The sequence below is a fragment of the Eupeodes corollae genome, chromosome 1 (assembly GCF_945859685.1).
Source record: "Eupeodes corollae chromosome 1, idEupCoro1.1, whole genome shotgun sequence".
In the NCBI taxonomy this organism is placed as follows: Eukaryota; Metazoa; Arthropoda; class Insecta; order Diptera; family Syrphidae; genus Eupeodes; species Eupeodes corollae.
The window spans coordinates 239,039,014-239,063,878 of NC_079147.1; the positions used below are offsets into that span (position 1 = coordinate 239,039,014).

Here is a 24,865-nt window from a genome sequence, read left to right on the forward strand (position 1 = left end):
CTATAGTTTTCCTGGAAAAGCACACAAGGATGTAATTTTGAATTTTGCCTAAAAACTTGTACCTCAATAATATGTTATCGCTACATTTTGTGTTTCAATTGATTTATTATAAAACAATTGCTTCGATTAAGAACCGTTAATGTTATTTCCCAAAAATTTTACTTGCTACACCAGAACAATACAATTTAGCGATATGCTACAGAACTTTGTTTTGAATACGTCGTAATTCAACAATGTTTAATTTAGAATCCACAGTTTAACCTTTAAACTTCTAAAAATACAAATAGAAGAGACAAAAGTTTTTTTGTAAAGCATTCTGCATTCTTGATGTGCGGCTGAATAAGGAACATCTGCTTGAAAATCAGCCTATTTGCGGCCTCGACTAAGAAGATTGGTACTTCGAAGGGGAACGGTATCATAACTCCTGATAACGAATTCGATATTAGAGACACAACTTTTCAGGAACTCCAAGTTTTGGAGTTTATAGTATATGTAGTATATGCGAGAAGGTCTTAGATAAGGCAAAACTTTTGAAAAATTGAGCTTAAAGGGAAATGATGAGGAAAGAGTATTCTAGGAAATGTGAGTGTTATTCCAGAATTGTATGTTACAAAAGTTTAGATAAAGTAACGAAAACTTGCTGCCGGTAATTTTTGGCTATAGTTTTAACGCCTAAAATGTTTTTTTTTTTGGAATCTGTTAAAAGGTTTAAAAATGTGAGTGTTGTACTCAAGTTTCGAACGAATAAAAGATTTTTTTTCAGATTTCATCTAAATAAGAACGAGTTACACATTACTTGTATCATTATCGTTAAGATCAATGATTTAAACAACTTAGAGGTATTATGTCACATGGTAAAGACCACAAGTTACACTTAAGAGCTTCTGAATTCAGTTGTAACGACCTTAAGCCGTCTTGTCTTGATATTGGTATTGGTATTGGTATTGGTATTGGTATTGGTATTGGTATTGGTATTGGTATTGGTATTGGTATTGGTATTGGTATTGGTATTGGTATTGGTATTGGTATTGGTATTGGTATTGGTATTGGTATTGGTATTGGTATTGGTATTGGTATTGGTATTGGTATTGGTATTGGTATTGGTATTGGTATTGGTATTGGTATTGGTATTGGTATTGGTATTGGTATTGGTATTGGTATTGGTATTGGTATTGGTATTGGTATTGGTATTGGTATTGGTATTGGTATTGGTATTGGTATTGGTATTGGTATTGGTATTGGTATTGGTATTGGTATTGGTATTGGTATTGGTATTGGTATTGGTATTGGTATTGGTATTGGTATTGGATTTCTCATCACATTCAAAACGGAATTATCGGCATAATAGCAACAGCAATTATTGATCGAAATGGTAGAAAAAAGTTTATGTTTTTCTGTTATTGCTGATACCACTCCCGATCAATCACATAAGGAACAATTGACGATTTTGGTACGTTTCGTATATTTTTGTGATGAACTGCATGCTTTTGAAATCCACGAACATTTGTAAGTTGAAAATACAACAGGGAGCATGTTAAGTGTAGCGACTATTAATGAGCTTAGTATTATAGTATTAAATTCAAATTTTTGAAGGGTCAAGCCATGAAAACCGCAGAAATATGGTTGGAATCAAAAATTTCCTCAAGCACTTTTGTTCCCTTGTATTGCACATTACTAGTAAATGACCCAGCAAAAACTTCTTATGGAATTCAAAGTTATTTTTCTTCATTTGAACACCTGTACAATTTTTTTTTCGGAACACCAAAAACATGCTAACTACTCAAAACAAATGGGTTTTAAAAATTTGTCGGATATACATCGGTTAAACAGAGGTAAAGCTACTAAATGTCAGAAAATGTATCAGAAATGTATGATTCTTCAATCAAAATCGCAGGAAATGCAGAATTTGATTAAAATTCGAGTTTCAAAACAAATCAACTAGTTTAACGCATGTAAAAACTTTGATTTTTTTTAAACGATTATTTGGAATAAGTTTTTAGGAAAAATAAACGTCCTTTCAAAAATGCTTCAGTCAATATATATTGACTTTTTAACATTCTTTGAACTTGTAAATAAACAGCTGTAGCAAATTTAGACAAACCGGTAGAAGGAATCTTTATTTGAAGCATTATACAAGAACTATAGATATTGCTACATTTCATTGTATCCGACTCGATGATCTTACGAAGTCGCCATTATCAGTCTGAACATTCTCAATCAATTCATCCAAAATTTAAATCTCAAGTTATCATCTCTCGACAAGCATTTTGGATAGTACGAGGGTGGATTGAAAAGTTTCCGGCCTGACCAAGAAAAACAACGTTTTAAAATTTTTTTTTTTTTATTTCTTAACATAATCTCCTTCAAGGCTGATACATTTCTCATAGCGGTGTTCTAGTCTAGTAATGCCATCTCTATAGACTGATTCATCAAGCTCCTCAAAATACCCTGTTAGCAAACCCGGCACCCATCTTGAGCAGAGCTTTTGCATATGCAAATGTTGGTGCAAAATATTTTGCACACGTTCATTTGACATCTTACAGGTCTTAGCTATCTCATGCACTTTTAATCTGCGGTCTTCTAGCACTATTTGATGGATTTTTTCGATCATATCTGGAGTTGTGACCTCAACAGGGCGTCCTGAGCGAGGCTCATCAGAGGTGCTCACACGACCCTTTTTAAACTCGGAAACCCACTGCCTAATGGTTGAATATGATGGGCAGGATGTCCCCAGTGTTGAGTCTATCTATTCTTTGATTTCCTTCGGCTATAACCCCTTCAAATAGAAGTATTTGATGACAGCACGATTTTTCAACTTTTCCATTTTTAAGAAAAACACAGAGGCGCCTTGTTCAGTGTGCTCTCAAAACTAAACTAACATGGCGATCGGGCGGAAACTATAGCTACAAGCTATCTAAAGATGGTACTATAGAACGCCACTTCAAGGTAGGCCTAGTCTTGGTCAGGCCGGAAACTTATCAATCCACCCTCGTATTAACATCTGAACGAAAACTTTGGTTTTTTTTGCGATATTTCAAAATATGTGTACTTCAAAAGTTACAAGAAACTTGAAGCAATTTTAACAACCAAGAATTGAAGACGAAATTCGAAAGGACGTAATATAGCTAGCGATCTCTTGAAAAAGAATGTTAAGTTAAGAATTTTCAGCCAAATACTTAAAGATAACGCAATTAAAATGCTTACGTCTTCGAAGCTTTCGTATTTCGAGGGGTAGGAAGTTCCATAGTCTGACAGCACAAACAAAGAATCGGCGCTCTGAGGCAGAGCAAGTGAATCTTGGTGGAATAAATACTAAAGATCAGAAGTAGAGAACGCAATTTTGTTATAGAGATAAGATGGCTCCTTCTTTGCTACGACGCCACTCAAAGTCTTTGAAGTATTGTAACTTAAAAGTGCGTTTAAGGTATAACCAAGTAAATTTTTCTTATACGCGGAAACATGATCATAACTCTTAAGATTGTACACGTATCTTATTAAGTTGTTGAAAGCAACATTTAGGTTTCTTTTAGATTTTGAGCTAAGTAGAGTCTAATATCTTTTGGTGTATGCTTGTATGTGAAGAAAATACTGCGTAGACATCCGTAAAATGTTCCTATATTGTGTTGTATGTGTTGTATCAAATAAGTTTGGAATTAAACCTTATACCAAGGTTCTTCACTTTATCAACGTACTCGATTACCTGGTTGCCAATTTGTATGGGTGAAAAATAGCTGAGATCAAGTTTATGTTTATATACAATACATTTAGATATTGTTGCGCTCAACCTCAAGTTATTCTCCTCAGACCAACGATAAATTCTATACAAGACCTCATTAATTAGGTAAACACCGTTTTCAATCATGCCCAATTCACAACTTAGGCGAATCTGGACATCGACTGCAGACAAATCAATGGACTAATAATGCACCTGGGTTGAAAGATCATTAATACACATGCAAAATAGCAATGGTCCTAGTATTCATCCCTGTGGAACTCCATAATAAAGATCCAGCAATCCTGAAGCATGTTTATCTACAACTAAAGCTTGTTTTCTCTCAGAAAGAAAACATTAAATCGGAAGCAGAATCTTTGAATCGGAACAGTCTTTTCATTTTGGAAATAAGAACACTGTGAATAACCGTTTCAAAGGCTTTCGATCTTAAAAATGATACTTGATCATGGTCAATAGCACATATTAGGTCAACAGTTACTTTAATGATAGCAGACACACAACTTTGATTTATTTTTAAACGGCAGGGCCGTGATCAGATAATGGTTAAAATCGCTTTCAATTTTATCCAGTTTCTCGGTCAATTTATTCATTTCGTGCTTTATCGACTCTCTCAAATCTTTCATCTCCTTCGCCATCAACTTTTCAAACAGCGACAATTTGTAGTCTTAGCAACAATTTCCATGGAAAATTGTATTTAATAAAACTTTCAAATATTAATTTGTACGATTTTGGTTTTTTTCTAAGTTTGGAGAGCCACAATTAAATTTCCATTGGGCAGCAACAGAGGTTCGGCAGCGGTTATTGGTATTGGTATACACGATGTTTCCTAAATTTCACAATTTGAATGTATGCTAACATTCAGCTTTCTTTAAATATCAGACTTGTTATAGTAGGCTCTTCGTATAATTTTACCGCCACATCCACTGGGGTACTTGAAAATTCAGTCAAGAGACAAATTAAATTGAGAACAATTCCTGTCACAAAATATAAAATAAAATAAAATTACCTAAAATTTGTACATGGTAATAAGATATATGAATATAATCTAGTAAGCAAAGTAGAAGTTTTCCACATGAAATTGACAGAACCGAGTGTTAAACAAAAAATAACAAATATTTAATTAATTTTTTTCGCTTCAATTCATTTTTTATGTTCTTCGGCGAAACAACCCCATCCAAATGACTCGGAGTGTAGCATATAAGTTAAAATACACCTTGCAGAATGTCGGCAATTCCAACGTGTTACACTGTCTTGTATGTTGTTAGGTATGTACGAGCTGATATCTACAACCCCTTATATTTTTTCCAATCTAATTTGTGCACTGTCATTTTTTTCCCTTTTTATCAAAAAAATAACATCAAGTTTTCTTTTTATGTAGAAAAAATATCTCCTAATATGGGACAAGTTCCTGCAGTGTTTTCATAAAGAAAATTGAATTTTTATTTTTATCCATAGAGATGAGAGTCAGAAGAAGGGGGGGGGGGGGGGGCTAGAGAGAATGAAGCAAGGAAAAGAGTGTAATTTCTTAAACATACATTCATATAGTCTTTCTTCATGGTACATCATAGAAATTGGAGTTAAGGGGGTGTGGTAGACGGGCGGGAGAATAGGGTGACTGAAAAATGGGTTGAGTGTTTCAGTTGTTGCGTTTTCTTGTGATGTTTTTTATTTTTTATGTAATAACGCTTTTTTATACATATTTTGTGTGTTTTAGCAAGAAAAATTGCTTAAAAATTTTATTATCTTTTGCGAAACGAGAAGCTTCAATTTAATACACGAAAATATTTGTGCATAAAATTCATTTTTAAATAGGTTGTGAAAATAAATGAAAATGCCTGACATTTTTTTATGTCATCTTTACTGGGTCGATTTCGATTACTTTCTTTTTTACTCCTTTGTTTTAAAAAAACACGAAAAGTAGGAGAAATTTTCTAAAAGCAAAAAAAAAATACACAAGTCATGTTAACATGAAAAATTTAAATTAACAGAAACAGGGAACTTACCTACCAGGAAATATTTCAATTTACGAACAACAAAAATTGAATTATTTTTGAGAAGTTACCGAAGAGGAAGGAGTTAAGGAGGACATGGACATTCTTAGGGACTACATGGAAAAAATTTGAGTGTTGCCGAGATTTAAAAAGGAAGATAGCATTTTAAGAGGGTTCTCCAATGGCAAAGACCTTCGAGAGGGTATATTGGAAGGTCTGTGGTGGCTGTGTTGATATCAGTCAATTACGGCCAATTTTCATCAAAATTAATGTTTGGAAGTGCAAAAAGCTTCAGTGTTTGACTAACGTGGTTGCGTTTTTGTTTCAAAATCGACACACTACTAGAAGCTGAATTTGATGGCAACTGGTTTGGTATAAAATCTCCAAGTATCAGAAGTCAAAGGACCACCAGATGCACTAAGTGCAAGTGTGCCAAAGACGACTCTGAGGCTTCATCGTAGATAATTTCTAGTTATTGACCTTAAGTAAATGCGCCACTTTTTTTGAAGGTATATTGCCCTTTCAAAAACTACTCAAATATCCGTTAGGTTTACCAGTTTTTTACATATTGACTAAAAGTAACAGATTGCTTACTTTGTGAAACAATGCAATTTTTATGAATCTTTAATTGAATTCACTTTGAGACTGATTCGAGTCTTTAAACCTTTTAATTACCAATAACACTGGTCCAACAAAATAACACTTTTTGAAGGATAAAGATATCCTGAATTAGAACCTCATTTTTAGAAATGTTTACCCTATAAGGTTTTAAAAATCGCGGTGTTTTAAGGCTTAGTTAAAATACAAAATATCCCTGAACAAAGAATTGTACGATGATTTGGACATTACAAATTTTGTAGATACAGTTTAAAAAATTGTTATTATCTCACTTAGTTTTCGTAATTTCTTATAAATTTTAAAATAATAATTTATATGTAGGTCTGCGTTTGATTCTATCTGAAGTTTTCAAAAATCTTGAACGTAATTCTTTGTTTTTGAGTAATTCGTACATTTTTAGTGGTGACTACGAATCTAAGCTCCGATCCTAGTATTATGAAACATTTAAAAAACTTATTGTTATAACCTTAAGATACCAATTCCTAATTAGCATGAAATTTGCTTTTATACTGTTTTGTGCTTTTGCGTATTAAGAACCGTTTTAGTTTAAATGTTTCAAGGTTTTTTTTGTATTGTTAATGTGTGGCAAGTGAAGACTTGCAACTTAAGATAATTTTTGGAAACCTAAGAAACTGAACTTTTTTAAACGAAATTTCAAAGCAAGATATTGTGGACTTGGAAAATCATCACGAATATTATAGAAACAATTACATAGCCTCAAAAAGCCTAATATAAAGATTTTTCGAATTATAAAAGATTGGTTCAAGCCAACACCTATTACAAGACTTTGTTATTCCAAAGAAAAAACAAAATACTTTGAGACAGAAGCTAGACGGTTATCGAATTGTATGAACTCGAAGGAATCTGGGAAATTGGTGAACAATTTTATGGAGCAAACCTTTAAAATCCATCCCAATTTGGGCCTCTTGCTTTTGGCAGACAATTTTAAAAATTTGTTAAACCCAATTCATGAAGCAAACGACTTTCATATTGCACATCCGGGTATTTTTAATGAAGTTTTGGACACAGATATAACCAACCAAGAAGTTGATGCAGCAATGAACAAAATGAAGGATTGAAAAGCGGCAGGTTCAAATGGGATACCAGCGGAATTTTTTAAGTATGGAACCGTTGAGTTAATAAGCAAGCTTACTGCAGTTTACTATGAGGTTTTGGGAACAGGTATGATTCTTCAAGAATTTAGGGAATCAATCAGTGTTTTCGAACTATCGAGGAATATCTTTTTTAAATTCGTGTTGGTATAAAATACTTAATAAATGGATTGAAATAAATAAGTTGTTAAAAGAATTTCAAGCAGGCTTTACATTCGGTAAGAACAATCGATAATACCTTTGTTCTGAAAGGCATTGCGGATTCATTTATAAGAAGAAGAAAGAAGTAATACGCGTTTTTCGTCTGCATTTGACACGGTAAATATGCAAGCTCTTTTCTATAAGCTCTTTTGTATGGGAATGTCGTTACAATTTGGAAGAGCCCTGCAAGCCTGTATATGCATACTAATGCACCACTTTGGAATTGTACAGAAAGGTAGGATTCGTTCAGAACTGAATCAGGCGTTAGACAAGGTTGTAAGATGAGTCCAAGCCTATTCGTTCTATTTATCGAAGACTTAGTCGATTTCTTACCTGCTGGTATAGAGTTTGCGGGTGATATTGTGGTTCTCGCGTCATCTCTAGATTCACAACAGCTTATGATAAACCGGATTTTTTAGTACTGTAAAAAATAGAACCTAATAATAAACATAGAAAAGTCCAGGATCATGATTTTCAAGAACAAAGGAGATAGAAACTGCCTTAATAAAAAATGGAACTACAATGGTGAAAATATAGAGATTGTCAAAGAGTTTAAATAACTTGGAGTGATTTTGACAAAAAATTCAGAAACACATCTGAGAGAAAAGCTTACAAGTGCAAAAGCCGCCATCTGCGCACAATGCAGTAAATAAAATACACTGTTTTTAAGGCAATAGCAGAATCAATCTTGTCCTATGTAGCTCAAGTATGGGAAGCGAAGCAATATGAAGATGTGGACAAATTGTTACGCTTCTACGTTAAAAGGGTCTTCCGGCTTCCACCAAATACGCCCAACTATATAGTTGTGTTGGAAACGGTACTGCAGCCATTCTCACTTCGAATGCAGATTAATTATGTGCTCAATATCATGAATATGGATAGCTACCGGTTACTGAAGATAGTGGCACTTCGAACTATTCGAGAGAGGTCAGGATGGTATGCAGAATGGATGAAACTTGCTAGGGATAGTAACATGGACCTTATCATAGATAAATTTGATTTCAATCAATGGAAAGAATCACTGTTCTGGAGAAAATGCCTTAATCAAGCATCTGGGTCTCTTCACAAAGCAATCATGTACCTGATTTGTTTATTTATAAATTATATTTCATTAAAAATAAGTTCCAATAAGGCAGATCTAAATCATAAATCTAAAAGATTGTATCTCAAAAAACTGACGTGATAGTTTGTTGATTTTGAAATCGAATTCGAACTAAGGAAACCAAAAACATATAAGTCATCTTGAAGTTTAAGAAAATTAGATAGATTATGGATATAGAATTAATAAACAGAAGAGGACCAAAATGGTTTCCTTGTGGAACATTAAATAATATATACTTTGATAACCCTGCAGTAATTATTTTAAAGTTTTATGCATTGTTTTCTGTTTGTAACGTAACGATGTCACCATGAATATATGTTCATTGCAAGTTATTTCTTTTATATTAAATATAAAAACGATCTCTGAAATTAAATTCAAATAATGTAGCATTTGCTGACAATTTACTTACTTTACTTACTTAATTTTTAATCATATTTTCAGAACCATCCTTGCAGATCGGAGATATGTATAATGTATATGTATTTGAAAACGTCTGAGTATGTAGAAATATACATACATGTAAACTTCGGGTATTGTGGTTCTGTTTTAAATAGTTTAAACTTATAAAATTAAATACATCAGGTGCATTGATGAATTAAGACATTATCATTATTAACCTTCCTTTAATATGCTTGGTAAGAACGAGATAAGAATTAAAAAGATCGTCGAGATCTCCTTTTAGAGTGGTAAACTATCGTTTAGAAATCTCATGCTTTTGAAAACTTTCATATCATCCACAAAGATTGACATGTAACTGTGTCATACATAAAGGGATACATCACTAAAAGCTAGGAAAAAGAGTATTGGTCCTAAATGACTACCCTGGAGAACTCCTGATTTTGAAATGAAAGATTTTTGAAAATAACTTCGAAATTCCCATTTTTAGTACCCGTGGCATGACGGTTAGGGCGTTGGACTGTCATGACAGAGGTCTTGGGTTCAATCCCTGACTAAAGTTTAATTTCACGAGTAATGCCTCTTCTTGTCATATAAAGTGCTTTCTCAAATAAGCCTTTCGAATTCAGGAATAGTTGAGAGTTGTAAGGCACTAGGTCCTAGTTCTCAGCGGACTAATGTGCAACCTTACTTATTTATTTATAAAATCGGTAAAAAGCTTTAGAATAATACAATAACAATACAGTCGAAGTCTTGAATGAGTTTTAGAATATTTGAGCATTTATGCAAAAATTCAACTAAATTAGTAATTATCGATGGTTTTCGCATAAGACCATGTTTTCGACTACAAAAATAATATTCTTGCAGTTTAAATATAGAGTATCGAAAACAATTTGGAAATACATGAAAGTTTAGAGACTCGGCGGAAATTACTAATGTCAGATTCGCTTTTTAAATTAACACAAGCTTAGAGCAAATATTCGAAGAATGGGGGATGATTCTTTTGATTTACATTTTTTCAAGACAATTGGAGAAATTCTGAAATAGACAGTCTCGCACGTATAGGAAGAAATGATGGTCTATTTTAAGGGGAGTGTGAGTAAAAGATTGATGAAAGTTGTTAGCTAACGTGTTACAAATGTCTGGAATGCTAACATTAAACTTAGGAAAACTTGAATTATATGTAAGATATTCTGCTCTTTAAAAAGGTTAACATATCTATCCTTCACGGTCTTTACATGCTTTTTTATAAAATTTGTACAAACCTCATTTCTTTTGTTTCAAAATTTGGATGTTTTATGAAGAACTTAGGCTATCGTACAGATTATAAAAATAAATTGTAAAAGTATGAAATTGCAACTGCTCTCAAATAAATCGTTTTCACGGGCAGCACTGATAATGTTCCGAATTCAATACCGAAAGATTACGCAGTAAAGGAAGATCGAGACTCAGGGAATGAGCTGGCTGGAGACTCATGTTAGCTGAGACTCAGGTCCGTCCCGGACTGTAGCGCCATATTAAGTAGGTAAGTAAGTAATTTGTTACAGCCTTAGTCTTAGTCGCTCAAGGTGCAACATTTATGCGCTGAGTAATATGTAATGAAATACAGTCTGTAATCACAAGCTCTACAAATCATTTGAATGTAAAAAAAACACTTCAACTCATTAAAAATTGAATTCTTTTAAGAATCTGGTACATTTAGGAATAGTTCGTTGATGAAACATCTTTTTTAATTACATGATTATGCAGTCATCCATTAATTCATTTGTCAAAACTTATTTGCTCTATGTTATAGGTACATGAAACCAAAAGGGGCCAGCACAAATCATCAAAAGAACAATCCAAGAACAAAAGCTATACCCTTTGCTCTGAAATCTGTATTTCGAACTATTACAAAACTATGTGTTATTATTTTTTAGAATGTAAGAAAGCGGACACATTTTTCAAACAGAAAACCAATTTTCGGGATAAATATCTTTTATATAACTTTAATAATTTAATCAATACAATTCCACAACGTCCTGCAACTATTTTCTATTCTATTCAATATTCATTTTATACGAAAATTGAAAAAAAACGTATATTTTATAACACACATAAGCTTGGTAGGTCTATAGGCTTAACTTTTTGAAGGAAAACAAACAGTGTTTACGAATTGGTGCATCTACAATTATTGCGTCATACATATATCCTATGGATGACGACGCTAACCTATATAAATCTTTATTTATAGATATTTTGAATTGACAAAAAATAATAAAAGATTTAAAACAATGAAATTCTAAAAAAAACATCAATTTTCAGATTTACCTATAAATTCTTTTTTTCGTATTATGTTTTCTATGTAATAGACAGTTAACAAAAATGGAATTCAAAAGAATCGCACATTAAACTCGCAATTTTTGTTGATAGGTAGATATTTACATGCATTGAAAAGTGTTTGAAATCGAATAAGCCCGCGGCCGGATAGGGTGGTTCTTAGAATAAATATTCTAGGACTATAAATGAAGTTAAAAACTTTCTCACTTAATTGGATTCGTGAGTTCCGTAAAAAATGCTTTTAATGCGATAATGAAATGCCCTGTTTTGTGTACGAATTTGTTTTTACAAAAGTATGGATAGGGTTTTCCAATAAGAGGTTTCATTTTGATATTTATACAAAAACCAACACTTTTCAAATGAAATCGATAGATGTTTAAGTATTTCATTGTCAAAAGGACGTTATGCCGACGTATGCATTTTAAAGACTTAATCATCGAAGAGCGGATAACTGGATTAAGACCTATGATTTTGCGTAAAGTATGTTGTAACGTCGTTGTCTTGGGAGTACTTAAATCCAAAGATCCGAAGACCTTGCTTTCCGAAAATGGTACCGTCTAAAACAGAAATCAACCCTATTACGAGTTACATCGTAATTGGAAATACTAATCTTAAAAGAAAAACTATTTCCAAATACGTTTGGAGTGGGAAATGCCATATAATTTTCCATTACGAACGCATTTCGTAACATGGTTTTTCGGCATTCTTAAAAGTTTCCGATTACGATGGAATTTGTGATTGGCCCGAAAATTCTCATTTGTTTTCGATTTTGACATCACTAACTCCTCCGAAATTCCAAATTTTTCCAACTGTTTCACTATTGCCGAAAAGGTGCTTAAAGACTGATGAAAAGTTCTTTAGTTTGGCGAACTGTGATTGTAGTGATTTAAACAATTTCGATGCTTTTTTGAAACTGGTATCGCTCGATTGTATTAATGGTGTAGTCAAATTGAAAAAAATGAAGGTAAACTTCAGAACCCTTTATTTAGCAGTTCAAAAGCTTCCTCAAGGCTTAATTTAAAGTTCTGCCTTAATGTAGAATTTAATAACTTTTAAATTAAAGCCACCCTATACGATAACGTTAATTCATACACATGTAGACATTCGTATCAGAAAACATAAAGCCCAAAAACAAAAATGATTGAAAACAATTTTTGAAATATTTTTAACTAACGAAGCCAATATAAAAATTTGTATTTCTGTTTTATACTCGAACCTATAGATGTACATAACTTACATGTTGTTAAATAAAATATTCGAACTCCTACTGAGACGAAACAATACTATGTCCATTGAGAATATTTGATCAATTATTTATACCAATTGAGGTCTAAAGTTTCAATCAAATAGCATACATTTTTGTTTTGTTGTTTCTTTTCAAACTTTTCAAATATCTAAAATATTTTATCTCTCATAGTAGAACTGAGTTAATGAAAATCAATTATCAAAAATACGAAGTTGTTCTCGTTTGAGGTGAAATCATCAATGGTTCTTTTTTATGTTTTTGTTAATATTAATTCAATTCGATATACTCCAACTAAAATCGACATCGACTACTTCTAGGTATTGATTGAATCATTATTTGAATAGAAATTAAAATTCAAAAATGAAACACAATCAAAAAACAAATACAATCCTTTAGCTACTACAATTCGATACCTAACCAGAGTTGTCCTTATAGCCTATGTCAACAAGGCGTAAATTTACCTTCCAAAATAACAAATAGGTTAGAGTAAAAAGGTATACACAACACATACAGCCATGGCCAAAATAATAGCAACAAACATTTCAATGGTAAGTATATTGATCTTTACCTTTTAGGTTCCAAATGCTGCAGTCTTTTTGAAAGTCTGGCCAAAAAATATAACAACACTTAATTTAAACTTAAAAAAAATAGTACATTTCGATAAAAAATGTCAATTAATTGTATTTCTTGATAGATTATTTTTGATATCTAATTGCAAAATAACACTGATCTGCAAGGCTTACTTAACGGGTTTTGATGTCCTTTATTTAAAGCAGACTTCAAAATTAATATTACACATTAGGTTTGTGAGCTATTACTTCTGAAATCATTTGCAATTTTTTTAATCGTTTTAGACAATTTGTCTCAGAATTTAACAACAATGGGAAAAAAAGAAGTAAAATTTCTAAAGAACTTCGAGAACTCATAGTAAAAAATCATATAAACAGATTTAATATTTAGTTAATCGAGCTAAATCAGCGAGTTAAAGCATTGTAAACCGGTTCGTTAAGGAAGAAAATAGTGAAAACTTGCCTCGCAATAAGAAAAGAAGTATTTTCAACACGTAGGACAAGATGATAATTGTTCGTGAAATACATAAAAATAAAAAGATAAGTGCACCAAAATTGGCACAGAATCTTCGCCAATCCCTGGAAAAACAATTTTGCACTGAAACGTTCCGGAATTGTATACGGGAACATGGTTTCAACGAAAAACTGCCGAGCAAAAAACCATTTATTAGTCATGTCAACGGACTTAAGCGGCTTGTATTCGCCAAAGAATACCAAGCAAAAGACTTTGACTTCTGGAAAACGGTTATTTTCAACGATGAGTCAAAGTTCAGTATTCATGGCTCGGATGGCAGACAAATGGTTTGGCGTAAGCCGAATACTGAATACCTTTCGCAAAACACTAGAGCAATCGTTAAACATGGTGGTGGGTCGGTAATGGTGTGGGGTTGTTTTCCAGAAGCTGGAGTTGGGAAACTGCACATAAATAAATAAATAAATTAGGTGGCACATTAGTTTGTAGAGAACCAGGGCCTATTGACTTACAACTCTCAATCGTTCCTGTGTGCGGGTAATTGCAAGGATGGAGGGGACCTACAGTTTATATGCCGATTTCGAACGGCTAATTTGAGAAAGCCCTTTTCATGACAAGAATTACTCTTGGAGTATTTGTCAATTCCTCGCAAGAGGCAAAGGGAAACTGCACAGAATTGAAGGAATTATTAATCACAAGGGTTACATCGATCTCCTGAAGACGAATTTAAAAGATAGTGCTGCACAAATGGGTCTAGAAAACAACTTTTCTTTTTAACAGGATTACGACCCAAGGCATAAGGCGAATGCGACCCGAATGTGGCTTCTCTTTAATAGCAGTAAGGTTTTGGAAACACCCCCAAATCACGAGACATAAAACTGGACCGCAGAATCCGCAAATGCACCAATAGAAACAAAAACGACTTAAAGGTGAAAATTCTCTATGAATGGACACAAATAGCCTCGGAAACAATTGACTAATTGGCACCTTCAATGCCAAGACGATTGTAAGCTGTAATAACTTCCAAAGTTTATGCCACATTTTTTTACTGATTAAAACAGGGTACAAATACAAATTTGACCCAGTTTTACTGTAGTTTTTTCTTTTCCGGCCAATTGACCGGTACCGAACGAAAAATAAAATGTTCACTGAACTCGCCTCTTAATAAGTCCACTGTTGCGCGTGCTGTGTAGCATGGGGCATATGGCACCGTCTTGTTGAAACCACATCTCATGCAAGTCAAGCTCTTGCATTTTGACACAAAAAAGTTGGATATTATCTTACGGTAGCGCCCACCATTCACAGTTACGTTACGATTAGCATCATCGTTGAAGAAGTACGGTTCAATAATGCCATCAGCCCATAAACCGCACCAAACTGTGACTTTTTCTGGACGCATTGGAAGCTCTTGCAATGCATCTGGCTGATATGCTCTGCAAAATCGACAATTCTGCTTATTTACGTAGGTACCCATTGAGCAAAAAATAAGCTTCGTCGCTGAAAACAATTTTTCGGAAGAAGCCCGCGATGAACTTTCTTAGCAGAGCAAGCATTTTGATAATAAAATTCAATAATTTGCAAGCGTTTTTCGTTTGTAAGACGATTCATGGTTAAATAAAAGACCAAACTTAAGATGTTTGACAGTGAAACAAAACACGTAACAGGTCTTTTCAAAACTTGAGCACAAATTTAAAACTAAAGCTTCGATTTGAAATCACCATTAAAAATTAACTCCAACACGTATTTTTTAAAACTATGAAAGTATTAAATATAAGGTTTGGTCAATACTTCATTTAGAGTCAATTAAAGACTTGTGAAACTATAATGAATGTCCAGAAGCGAAGTAAGATACTAAAATTATTTGAATTGTAATCATATTGTTTTGAGATTAAAAGCGGTCCCACACGCTCAATATTATTGTTCAGTTTTTGATGTTGTAAAATATTATTGAGGCAAGGTTTCGCAATATTATTGACGAAAATCAAAACCCGTTTGATATTTATTGCACAATATAAAATATCGTATCGTCTGTGTGTACAATTGAACAATATTTGAAGAACAAAGACCTCTCCAATGAAAGAAGAGATTGAAAGAATATTTATTTTAGAATGTATGTATGACTCTGCCGGTTTTGTGGAATATAAAGACCAAAGACTGTATATCCAATATATATACAAAAAAAGACATTTTTGATCATCAAAATATTATTGAGCGGTACCGTAAAAAGCTTTTTGAAATCGGTTCATTGGTTTTTGAAAAAACTTAAAAGTGTTCTATGGGGGTACCCTTCTAAAGCAATACACAAATATTTTTTTTTATATTAAAAGTAGCCAAATTAAGAATACAAATGTTAGTGAACATTTTAAAAATCATTGTTTTTGAGAAGATTCGAACTTTGGAACAAAATGAAAAAAAAAAAAAATCAAAAGACAGGGAAAGAGATCACAAAGCTGATAAACGACAAGCAATAAAAAAGAATTTAAACAAAATGTTGATTCTGAAAAAGGTTCTGCAGTTGTAGATGACATAGAGGAACCAACGTTGTGTTATTTCGACGCAATGCAGTTTCTTATAAACTTGGAGGAACTATTTACGTTGCAAAGCGGCATCCATAAAGAAATCCTCACTCAGCATGTTGTCTACACGACACAAGTATCAGCTTTCAACTAAATTATTGTATAAAATAGTGAATCATGTGTGACGTCTGGACAATAATATTGTACTTAACTTAGCTTTGAAACTTACTTTTTGATTGTTTTAAGCATTTTAAAAGGGTGTATTTTAAAAGCTTGATGTGATACTGCCTTTTTTTTTTTTTTTGAGGAGTCGAGTGTGACATTTTAGGGACAGTTCTTTAAAAGGTTTGTTAGCATTGGTATTTGTATGTACCCTTTTTTTAAATGGATTGATATTGAAATTCAGGTCGAGTTATTGAGAACACAACTCAAAAACATATTTGTATCATTTCTTTGAAATCAGAGCTAAGTTAACTTCAAAGAATATTTGTTGTCCTTATTCTGCTGAAAACCCCATCTAAGGGCCACAGATCTGTAAGATGTCAAAAAGTGCGAGTTTTTCCAAATCATTTCATCCATACCAGAAATTGGACACACTATAATCCAAGAGAAGTAACACTTAAGTATTATGCGTTCAACTAAATACAAGCTTAAGCATTGGTTGTACGAGCTTAGTAATTCTACTGTTTGTTTGTTTCCTCTCAATACATAATTGGAGCCATTTAGTATTATTGCCTGATTATTTGAATTTTGCCAAGTTTAAATACTCCTTCCGAGTACTCTCCATTCGAGGCCACCATCTCATTTTCGGATCGGTCAATGCTCTCGCCTCTGTGCAAAGCCACCAGCAGAGTCTAATGATATGCTGTGAACTTAAATCCGTAAGTTCTTGGCGACACTACTTTACAAGCTTAGATTTTATTGCTTTGGCGGAAATCGTTTTTAATGCTGCTTTTCTATCGATACATATGATGACATCAGCTTGTGATAGCGCAGCGCCATCATTGAGACCTTTTTAGCAGGGTATGTCCCTTTTTGGATGGAAAGTTTGAACGAGGTAGCAAGATTGAGTGTCTCGGAGAAGAAATCTGCTCTTATTTTAGCATCCGTTTTCGAACCGTCAGTATATAAGATTATTGACGACTTATTTATGTGTGGAACATTGTCTTTGTGTTAAAGGTTCTGTTGATGTGAAGACAGGATATCACGTAAACTTTACTGACATTATTCCCTAGCACTCCTGTAGAATCTGGGCTTGTTTGGTTTTCCAGCAATTGGTCTAGCTCAGTTGTTTGTAGCAGTTTCCTTTCCATATAGGTCCAGAGTTGAAGATTGTGGTCTTCATTGCTCCTGTAACACCTATACCTACATGCCATTCTCTGTACTCTTGGAAAGGGTTTTAGGTTTTTGGTTTTCTATAAAGCATTCCACCTTACCATAACTGTTTCACATACGCCTGCATTGTCTTAAGATTACAGTGTGCAACCTCATTATAATTTTACCATTCGGATCCCAGTTTCTTCTGAAGATCCTATTGTATATAAATATAATACTGTGTGAGCTATTTTTTGGGCTTTTTATCTAGAATTATTCCTAGGTATTGAGCTTGTTTTGATAATTTCTGGTGGGTTTCCCTCTATACTATGAATTGTATATTCTGGGATTTTCCTCCTATTTGCAAAGATGAAGATACAAGATCCGTTTTAAGAGGGTTAATACTTTTATAGTCAAGCTGCAGTTTTTTGTCCAGGTGCAAATCCTAAATAAGACTTTGTTCAATTGTTCGCTAATAATAGTTAGAAATTTTCCTGTCGCAATATAAGCTACTAATTTAATTTCACTGTATTCAAGTTTGGTAAGCATTTCATTCATGACAAGGATCCAGAAGAGTCGTACACCTTCTTGATCTCTATGTACCTAGCTCACTGTCGATCCATTTTCTAATTAGGTTATTGAAAGCCACTTCAAACATTTTAAGTTTTTAAACATATTATTAACTAGAAACTTAGTTGCTTACTCATAAAGTTAAGTTTTTAATTAACAACTTACTATCCATTAATACATCACATAGGACAGCTTTTCCTTAAGTGAATACAAACAAATAGTTTAATAGAAAAAATAAGAAGTGTTCCAACTATTTGGCCACAGATGTACATTCATATTACAGTATGTGAACTAAAAGTACGTAAGCACTTGACAAAAGGTTATACTAAATGGACTCTTATATAAAATAAACTAGGTTTTAAGTTCTAGAAAACCGTTTACAGCTTCTTCTCATCAAATTGCAAACAGCGCATAAACAAACTGTATATTAATTTTAATAAATTTATAATATTGTATACGTATGTATGTGTTTACTGAATGACTTACATAAAACATTTACTGTATGTGTAGACACCACATTCTCAGTTAACTGCATATTCAGTCCATGACATATGACAACTAAGGACTTCTTATTCGGTTCAACGAGTGCTGTTATGTTTGATGTTGTTACCCAACCTCCTGCAAGGATAAAGAAAAATAAAAACAAAAAAATATTATATAAATATTAAGTTAATTTAGCATACCTCTTTAAATAAAAAACAAAAAATTAAAAGATTAATGCTGAGTGTAATAAAACAAATGCAATTTTTACTTTCGCAGATAGTTCAGGACGTAGAGTACTTTTTTGTGTGTGATGGTATGTGTATAGTTTCTGCGTGTATATGGAATATGCATATTTAATTTGCATACAAACAAGCATCTGCTCTTATGCATATGTAATACATGTTTGCTTTGTCAATAATAAACAATTTTACTCTTCTTTTTTTTCAAGAAATAAAAATATAAATATCTTGTACTCTTCTTACAGTGCTGTTCGCTTATTTTTTCAAGGTTTTTCAGTTTAAGTTTGAATATATTAAATATTTAGGAAGCGTGTGGAAATTCTGTTTTTAGAACTTTGTTTGGCCAAGATTCTGTATGATAATGAAGTGAACGTTTTTAAAATCGCTCATTTCATGGATATCAATTCAATATTAACTTCAAAAGCCAACTTTTTTTTAGAAAAAGAGTTGTTAACCCATTTGATGTGCGAAATTTTACCATTTTAATTTTGCTATATATTGGATTTCTCAAACGTTTGCTTAAAGTAGAAAATTTGATTCACTTTTCACAATCAAGGCCTAAGTTCTAAATTAAGCTAAAATTGGCGTTTAAAAAAACTAATCGAAATTTGTATTGACAAGTTGTGAATCCCATATGATTGCTGGTGGAAATAAATCACAAGAAGAGTGCTCACTTATTTTTTAAACTAAACAATTACGTATATTGATTGACTTGGATATTTTGTGTAATGCTAATTTACAGCTCAAATATCTAACAACTCCGTTAGCTACGACCGTCACTGTCTACCTAAGTAAGCTTTCACTGTAGAAGCATTAAAGAATGTTAATGCATTTTAATGTCAATAAACATTTTTTTGATAACTTATCACCACAAACAATTTTGTTTCAAAAATTGTTAACTGTTAGTATTGTAAGCAGACTGAAAATGAAAAATATTTTGATAAAGGAAACCAAAGTTATCAAAACAATTCTTCTTTTTTCAGCGAGAGAAATACAGCATCTTGTCCGTTCATACGAATTTTTGTTATACAGAATTTTGAAAATCAGTATTATAAGCCGTACACTATTTCGAAAATATTGAGCGTAGTCCCAAAATGCAATATTTTGCAACATTGCAACGCCTAAGCGTTAAATAGCTCTAAAGACAAATGTTCGCATTTTTGGCAAGACATTAAAATAGAATGTTTTATTTTGGGGCAATGCAAATGCAGTTGAATAAGACACAGATCGTACAAAATATGATATTTGGGGAATAATTTAGTGCTTAAGGGTTTGAACATTTGGTTTCGAGATTAAAGAGCGATTAAGATTAAAATAACATTTTTCTTTTAGTTCGTTTTTATTATTTTTTTTTTTTTAATCTTGAATGATTGCACATTTCGGAACATAATCGTTACACTGAAAGCATTCCCTTCTCTTTGGACTCCCATCTGTCAGTTTTAATTTCAATGAACATCTCTAACCTATAATTCATGACTCTAATCTTGATTTAAATCTGGAATTTTTGTTTCCATTACACAACTTTTCAATGGAAGCTAAAACGGACCTGTCAAAAACATTCCAATAATTGGTTTCAATTATGTAAACCAGTGAAAACTAACTGACACTAAGGGGCTAGTTAAAGCTGTCAAGTAAAATCCATTAGTAACATTTTTGAGCATATAAGAGCCTTATTTTCGAAAAAAAATTTAAATGCACTAAGATGAATTCTAATAAAGAGTTTTCCAAAAAGGGCGCATGTATGAAATTAAGTGTGGAATATGTCATCATTCAAATGGACCCTCGGCTTCTTATGGTGGCACGAATCCGAGTGGTCAAATTTTCAATCACTTTTCCGCATAAATCCAGCTGAATTTGACCGATGGCCTGTGTTATGTTCACCCTACGGCATTGGTCGATTGTGGTATATTTCCCTAGACCTGCGATTTCGAGAAACCCCACCGAAAAGAGTCGAGCGGGGTTAAACCGCATGACCTTGGTGGTCAATTCACATCACCATTGCGAGAGATAACCTTACCCTCAAATCGTTCATACAAAATGTGGATCGTGGCATTTGTTGTGTGGCACATAGCGCCGTCTTGCTGGATGTCGTCTGGGTCCATATGGTTCAATTTGGGTCATTAGAAATTAGTTATTATCGTTATGTATCGCTCGCTGTTGACGGTCACTAACGTCGTTTAAAAAAAAAAACGTACCAATTACGCCGCTGGCCCAAAATCCACACCAAACGGTAACTTTTTGAGGATGCATTATCACCTGGTGAGCCTTGCGTGGGTTAGTGTCGGCCCATATTCAGCAATTTTGCTTGTTAACCCATCCATTCATGAGATGAAATTTTTCGGCTAAAGTTGAGGTCCTCTTCCAAACGATTCGCAGCCCAGTTAACGAACAAACGACGTTGTCTATGGTCATGAAGTTTGAGCTCCTTGGTAAGTTGGATCTTGTACGGGTGTAAGCTCAAGTCCCAACGCAAAATTCGCCAAGTTGAACTCTGCAAAAGGTCGAGATCTTGTGCACGGCCAGGAATAGACTGCCTCGGGTTCTGCTGTACACATTCACAAACCGCGGCGATGTTCTCGGCCGATCTTGCGTTCCTTCAACGAACATATGTTGGCTGATTGTTTACTGAAACGGGCGTCTCAAATTTGACCAGTGGATTGTGAAGGGCCACCACGTCTACCGTTGGGCGCAATGCGCGCAACGCTTGCGTTAACGAACATCCATTTTGATAATAAAGTTTCATAATTTGATGATTTTACACAAACAATTGAACAGTAAACAAAAGATTTGACAGACGTCACCAAAACAAAATGGCCACCAGAGTGCGCCAATATCTACACGCGCCAATTGGAAAACCATTTGAAATTCACTTCTTAAATATGTACGTTTAAAAAAATGTATTGATGAAATTTAATTTTTACTCAAAATCTAGCTGACTTTAAAATACCAACAAAATTCTATTTCGTTTTTAGTGATAATGTTCCTTTTTCTTACTGTTCAAATTACTGATACTATTAATACCTCTAATTTAATGACGTACATTTACTGATTGCTAGAAATGCTCATTTTTTAAGATTCATGATGTTTCAATTTTACTGATGAACTTTATTGATGACATTCTTTTAATGTATAATTACGATTTCTTGAAACTTTCAAGTCTTTAAGTTTAATTTTAACATACTCTTCGTAATAAATTAAGTTATGTACTACCGTGGTAAAACAAATCTTTAAAAATGTAGATTTCAAATAACGACGTTGAACGGTGGTCAGCGAATGTGTGCGAATAATCAAAAATGTATTTGATTCTATTGGTCGTGGATAGAAACGATATGGGTCGAGTTTTTGGCGAAATGACCACACATAGCGATGGCAATAATTGAGTTTTTGAAACTAATCAAGAATTCGCTTCTTCACTTCTTAGACCTAAGTAGTCACTCATATTGATTTTTTTTACTTCCAAAAACCTAAAAAGTTCTGTAACGCATCGGAATATCAATCGGCAAATTCGAAGAACCGTTTATTTGACTTCAGTTTATATCTTGAACGCTTTGAATGATTTATAACACTCGTAAAAACTTTTGAATTGAATTTGCTGACTACAATATTTCAATGTTACAAGTATTTCATTCCGATTACAAATTTATTCGAACTGCGTTGTTGAATAGTTATAATATTTTGATGTGTAATCTTTCATAATTATCTTGTCTGGTTTTGAAAAATCGTGGCATTTTAGCTTTCAGAGGTATCTACTGATTCTTGATATGATAATCGAATACTTTCATTTCCTTTCTAAGTCACGGCCCCTAAAATAAGAACCTTTGACAGATTTATATTCACAGCACTGTAAACCAATTGACTTTATGAATAGCACTGAAAGTGTGTATATAAAAAAAGAAAAAATATCTACTCATAGGTTTCTACATACTAAATACATATGAATATACATATATGCATATGGTATATATATTTTTGTTTGCCTTACCATCTGGGCTAACTGAAGTCCTTGATGTCGCATTACGTATCTGGCGTCCTCCTACCATCCATTTTACTTCGGCTGGTGGATTTGATGGAGCTGTTGTACAGGTGAGTGGCACAACATCACCCACTCTCGCTTCAGTTGGTCCTGACACTGACACATGGGTTGGGGCAACTTTCCGTTATAAGATTGACATGAAAAGAAAAAAAAAGAAAACAAAAATGAAACAAAAGCAAAAATAAAAATAAAAGAAAAATAATGAAAATGTCCCGCATCATATGCAGAATATCTCAAAAAATTAGAATTTTGTTCGTCTTATTCATTAATATTTAAGTAGTACAGGGTTTTTGTTTGTTGTTGTTGTTTTGTTTATGATGTTGGTTTTGGTTTTAGGGTGACCATCTTTACCGTTTACTTTTTCTGTTGTTTACTTGTTTTTTTTTTCATTTTTAAAATAGACCCCCTAACGTAAATTACGTCAGAATCTAAGTTAGGAAAGTCTAAATTACAAGGTCTACAACTTTGCTCCTGGCGTTTTCCGATATGTGGTTTAACGGGAAGTAGTTGTCGAAATGAACTAACTAGCTTGGAACTCCGTCAACTTACCCCCAATCAAGCATTTATCGATTTGTGTGCATTCTTATTTTGTATTAGCTTAAAAATGCCACGAACCGAGTCCTCGCCATTTGCGGGAGGTGAAAAGTAGAAAACTGCAGCTTAGTCTCATCGAATGCTTTGAAATACTAATGGTTAGGGCGCTATTAGTGAGATAACGTGTCGTGAGTTGTTTCAATGCTTCCATTATAGTGACTTTGAAAGATCGGCATAATAGTTTTAGAAGATGCAGAATTGAAGACATTACTGCGTGAAGACTCATGTCAAACTCAAGAAAAATTGCAAGTTCATTGGGAGTGACACAGCAAACGATATTAAAATGTATTAAAGCCATGGGTATAATTCAGAAAGAAGGAAATTGGGTTCCGTAGAAGTAGAAACCAAGAGACAATTAACTCGCCTTTAAATCGAAAAGTTGGATGATCCCGGACCTAAGTCTTTCTGAACAGTTACTTCAGAGGAAAAAAACGAAGGGATATCTGTATAGAATTCTGGCCCGTAACGAAAAGTGGGTTTATTAAGTTAACAATAATTCAACAAATCATGAGAATATCTCGGCCATCCTTCCACGTTTTCGGCCATAACAAATATTCCTAGGTTCAAGATCATGTTAACAGTCCTTTGAGTGACTAACAACTCCCAATCAATTCTGTGAGCGAGCCACGTCAGGAATGGAGGCGACCTACAGTTTTATGCCGAATCCGAACGGCTAATCTTAGAAGGATCTTTTCAAGACAAGAACTATTCTTGGAAGATTTTTGTCAATTCCTCGGAAGAGGCAGTATCAGTGAAAAACTTAAGGCAGGGTTTGAACCCAAAACCTCTAGCATGACAGTCCTTCGTACTAACCATCTCGCCACGGGTACTATACGGCGTCTTGCTGTTAAAACCAAGACAGGTGACTGTTAATTAAGGCAATTAATGCGTTTGAGCCGAGAATTTAAAAGACAAACGCCTGCGATACAGCGAGAGACACGTTGCAAAAGTGGTCAAAACGTACTTTTGATTATCACATGTTTCGATCAAAGCACTGCCCATGACCTGGCGGACCAAGAATTCAAAAAGTGGATCGATTTGTGAATCGCCTCCAAAGATGAAACATTTTTTTAACGCGTCATTCGTACCCTGCCCGAAAGATGGAAGAATTTAGTAGAAGTAGAAAGTAGTGGCGTCGTGTACTATGAGATGCCAAAAACAAGTGAAACAATCATTGGTGACCGTTATCGATGGAAATAAATGCCTTCGAGTCAAGAATTAAAATACAAAATTTTGCAGGACAACTTTCGACCACACGTTGCAATAGTAGCCAATCTTACCCTACTCCCCGTATTCTCAAGACATTGCTCCTACTGATTATCACTTGTTTCGATCAATGGACCATAACCTGTCTGAC

At 33.6% G+C, this 24,865-nt stretch overlaps 1 protein-coding gene across 1 annotated transcript in view; it reads right to left on the reverse strand.

Annotated features, from left to right (window-relative positions):
• LOC129949337 (nephrin) overlaps positions 1-24,865 on the reverse strand; it is a 138,314-nt gene that overhangs the window by 70,043 nt on the left and 43,406 nt on the right. Inside the window, exons 6-7 of the mRNA XM_056060738.1 lie at positions 22,864-23,031; positions 18,646-18,777 (exon numbers count right to left, since the gene is read on the reverse strand). Coding sequence (XP_055916713.1) covers positions 18,646-18,777; positions 22,864-23,031 — 300 coding nt within the window. The remainder of the gene's footprint in view (positions 1-18,645; positions 18,778-22,863; positions 23,032-24,865) is intronic.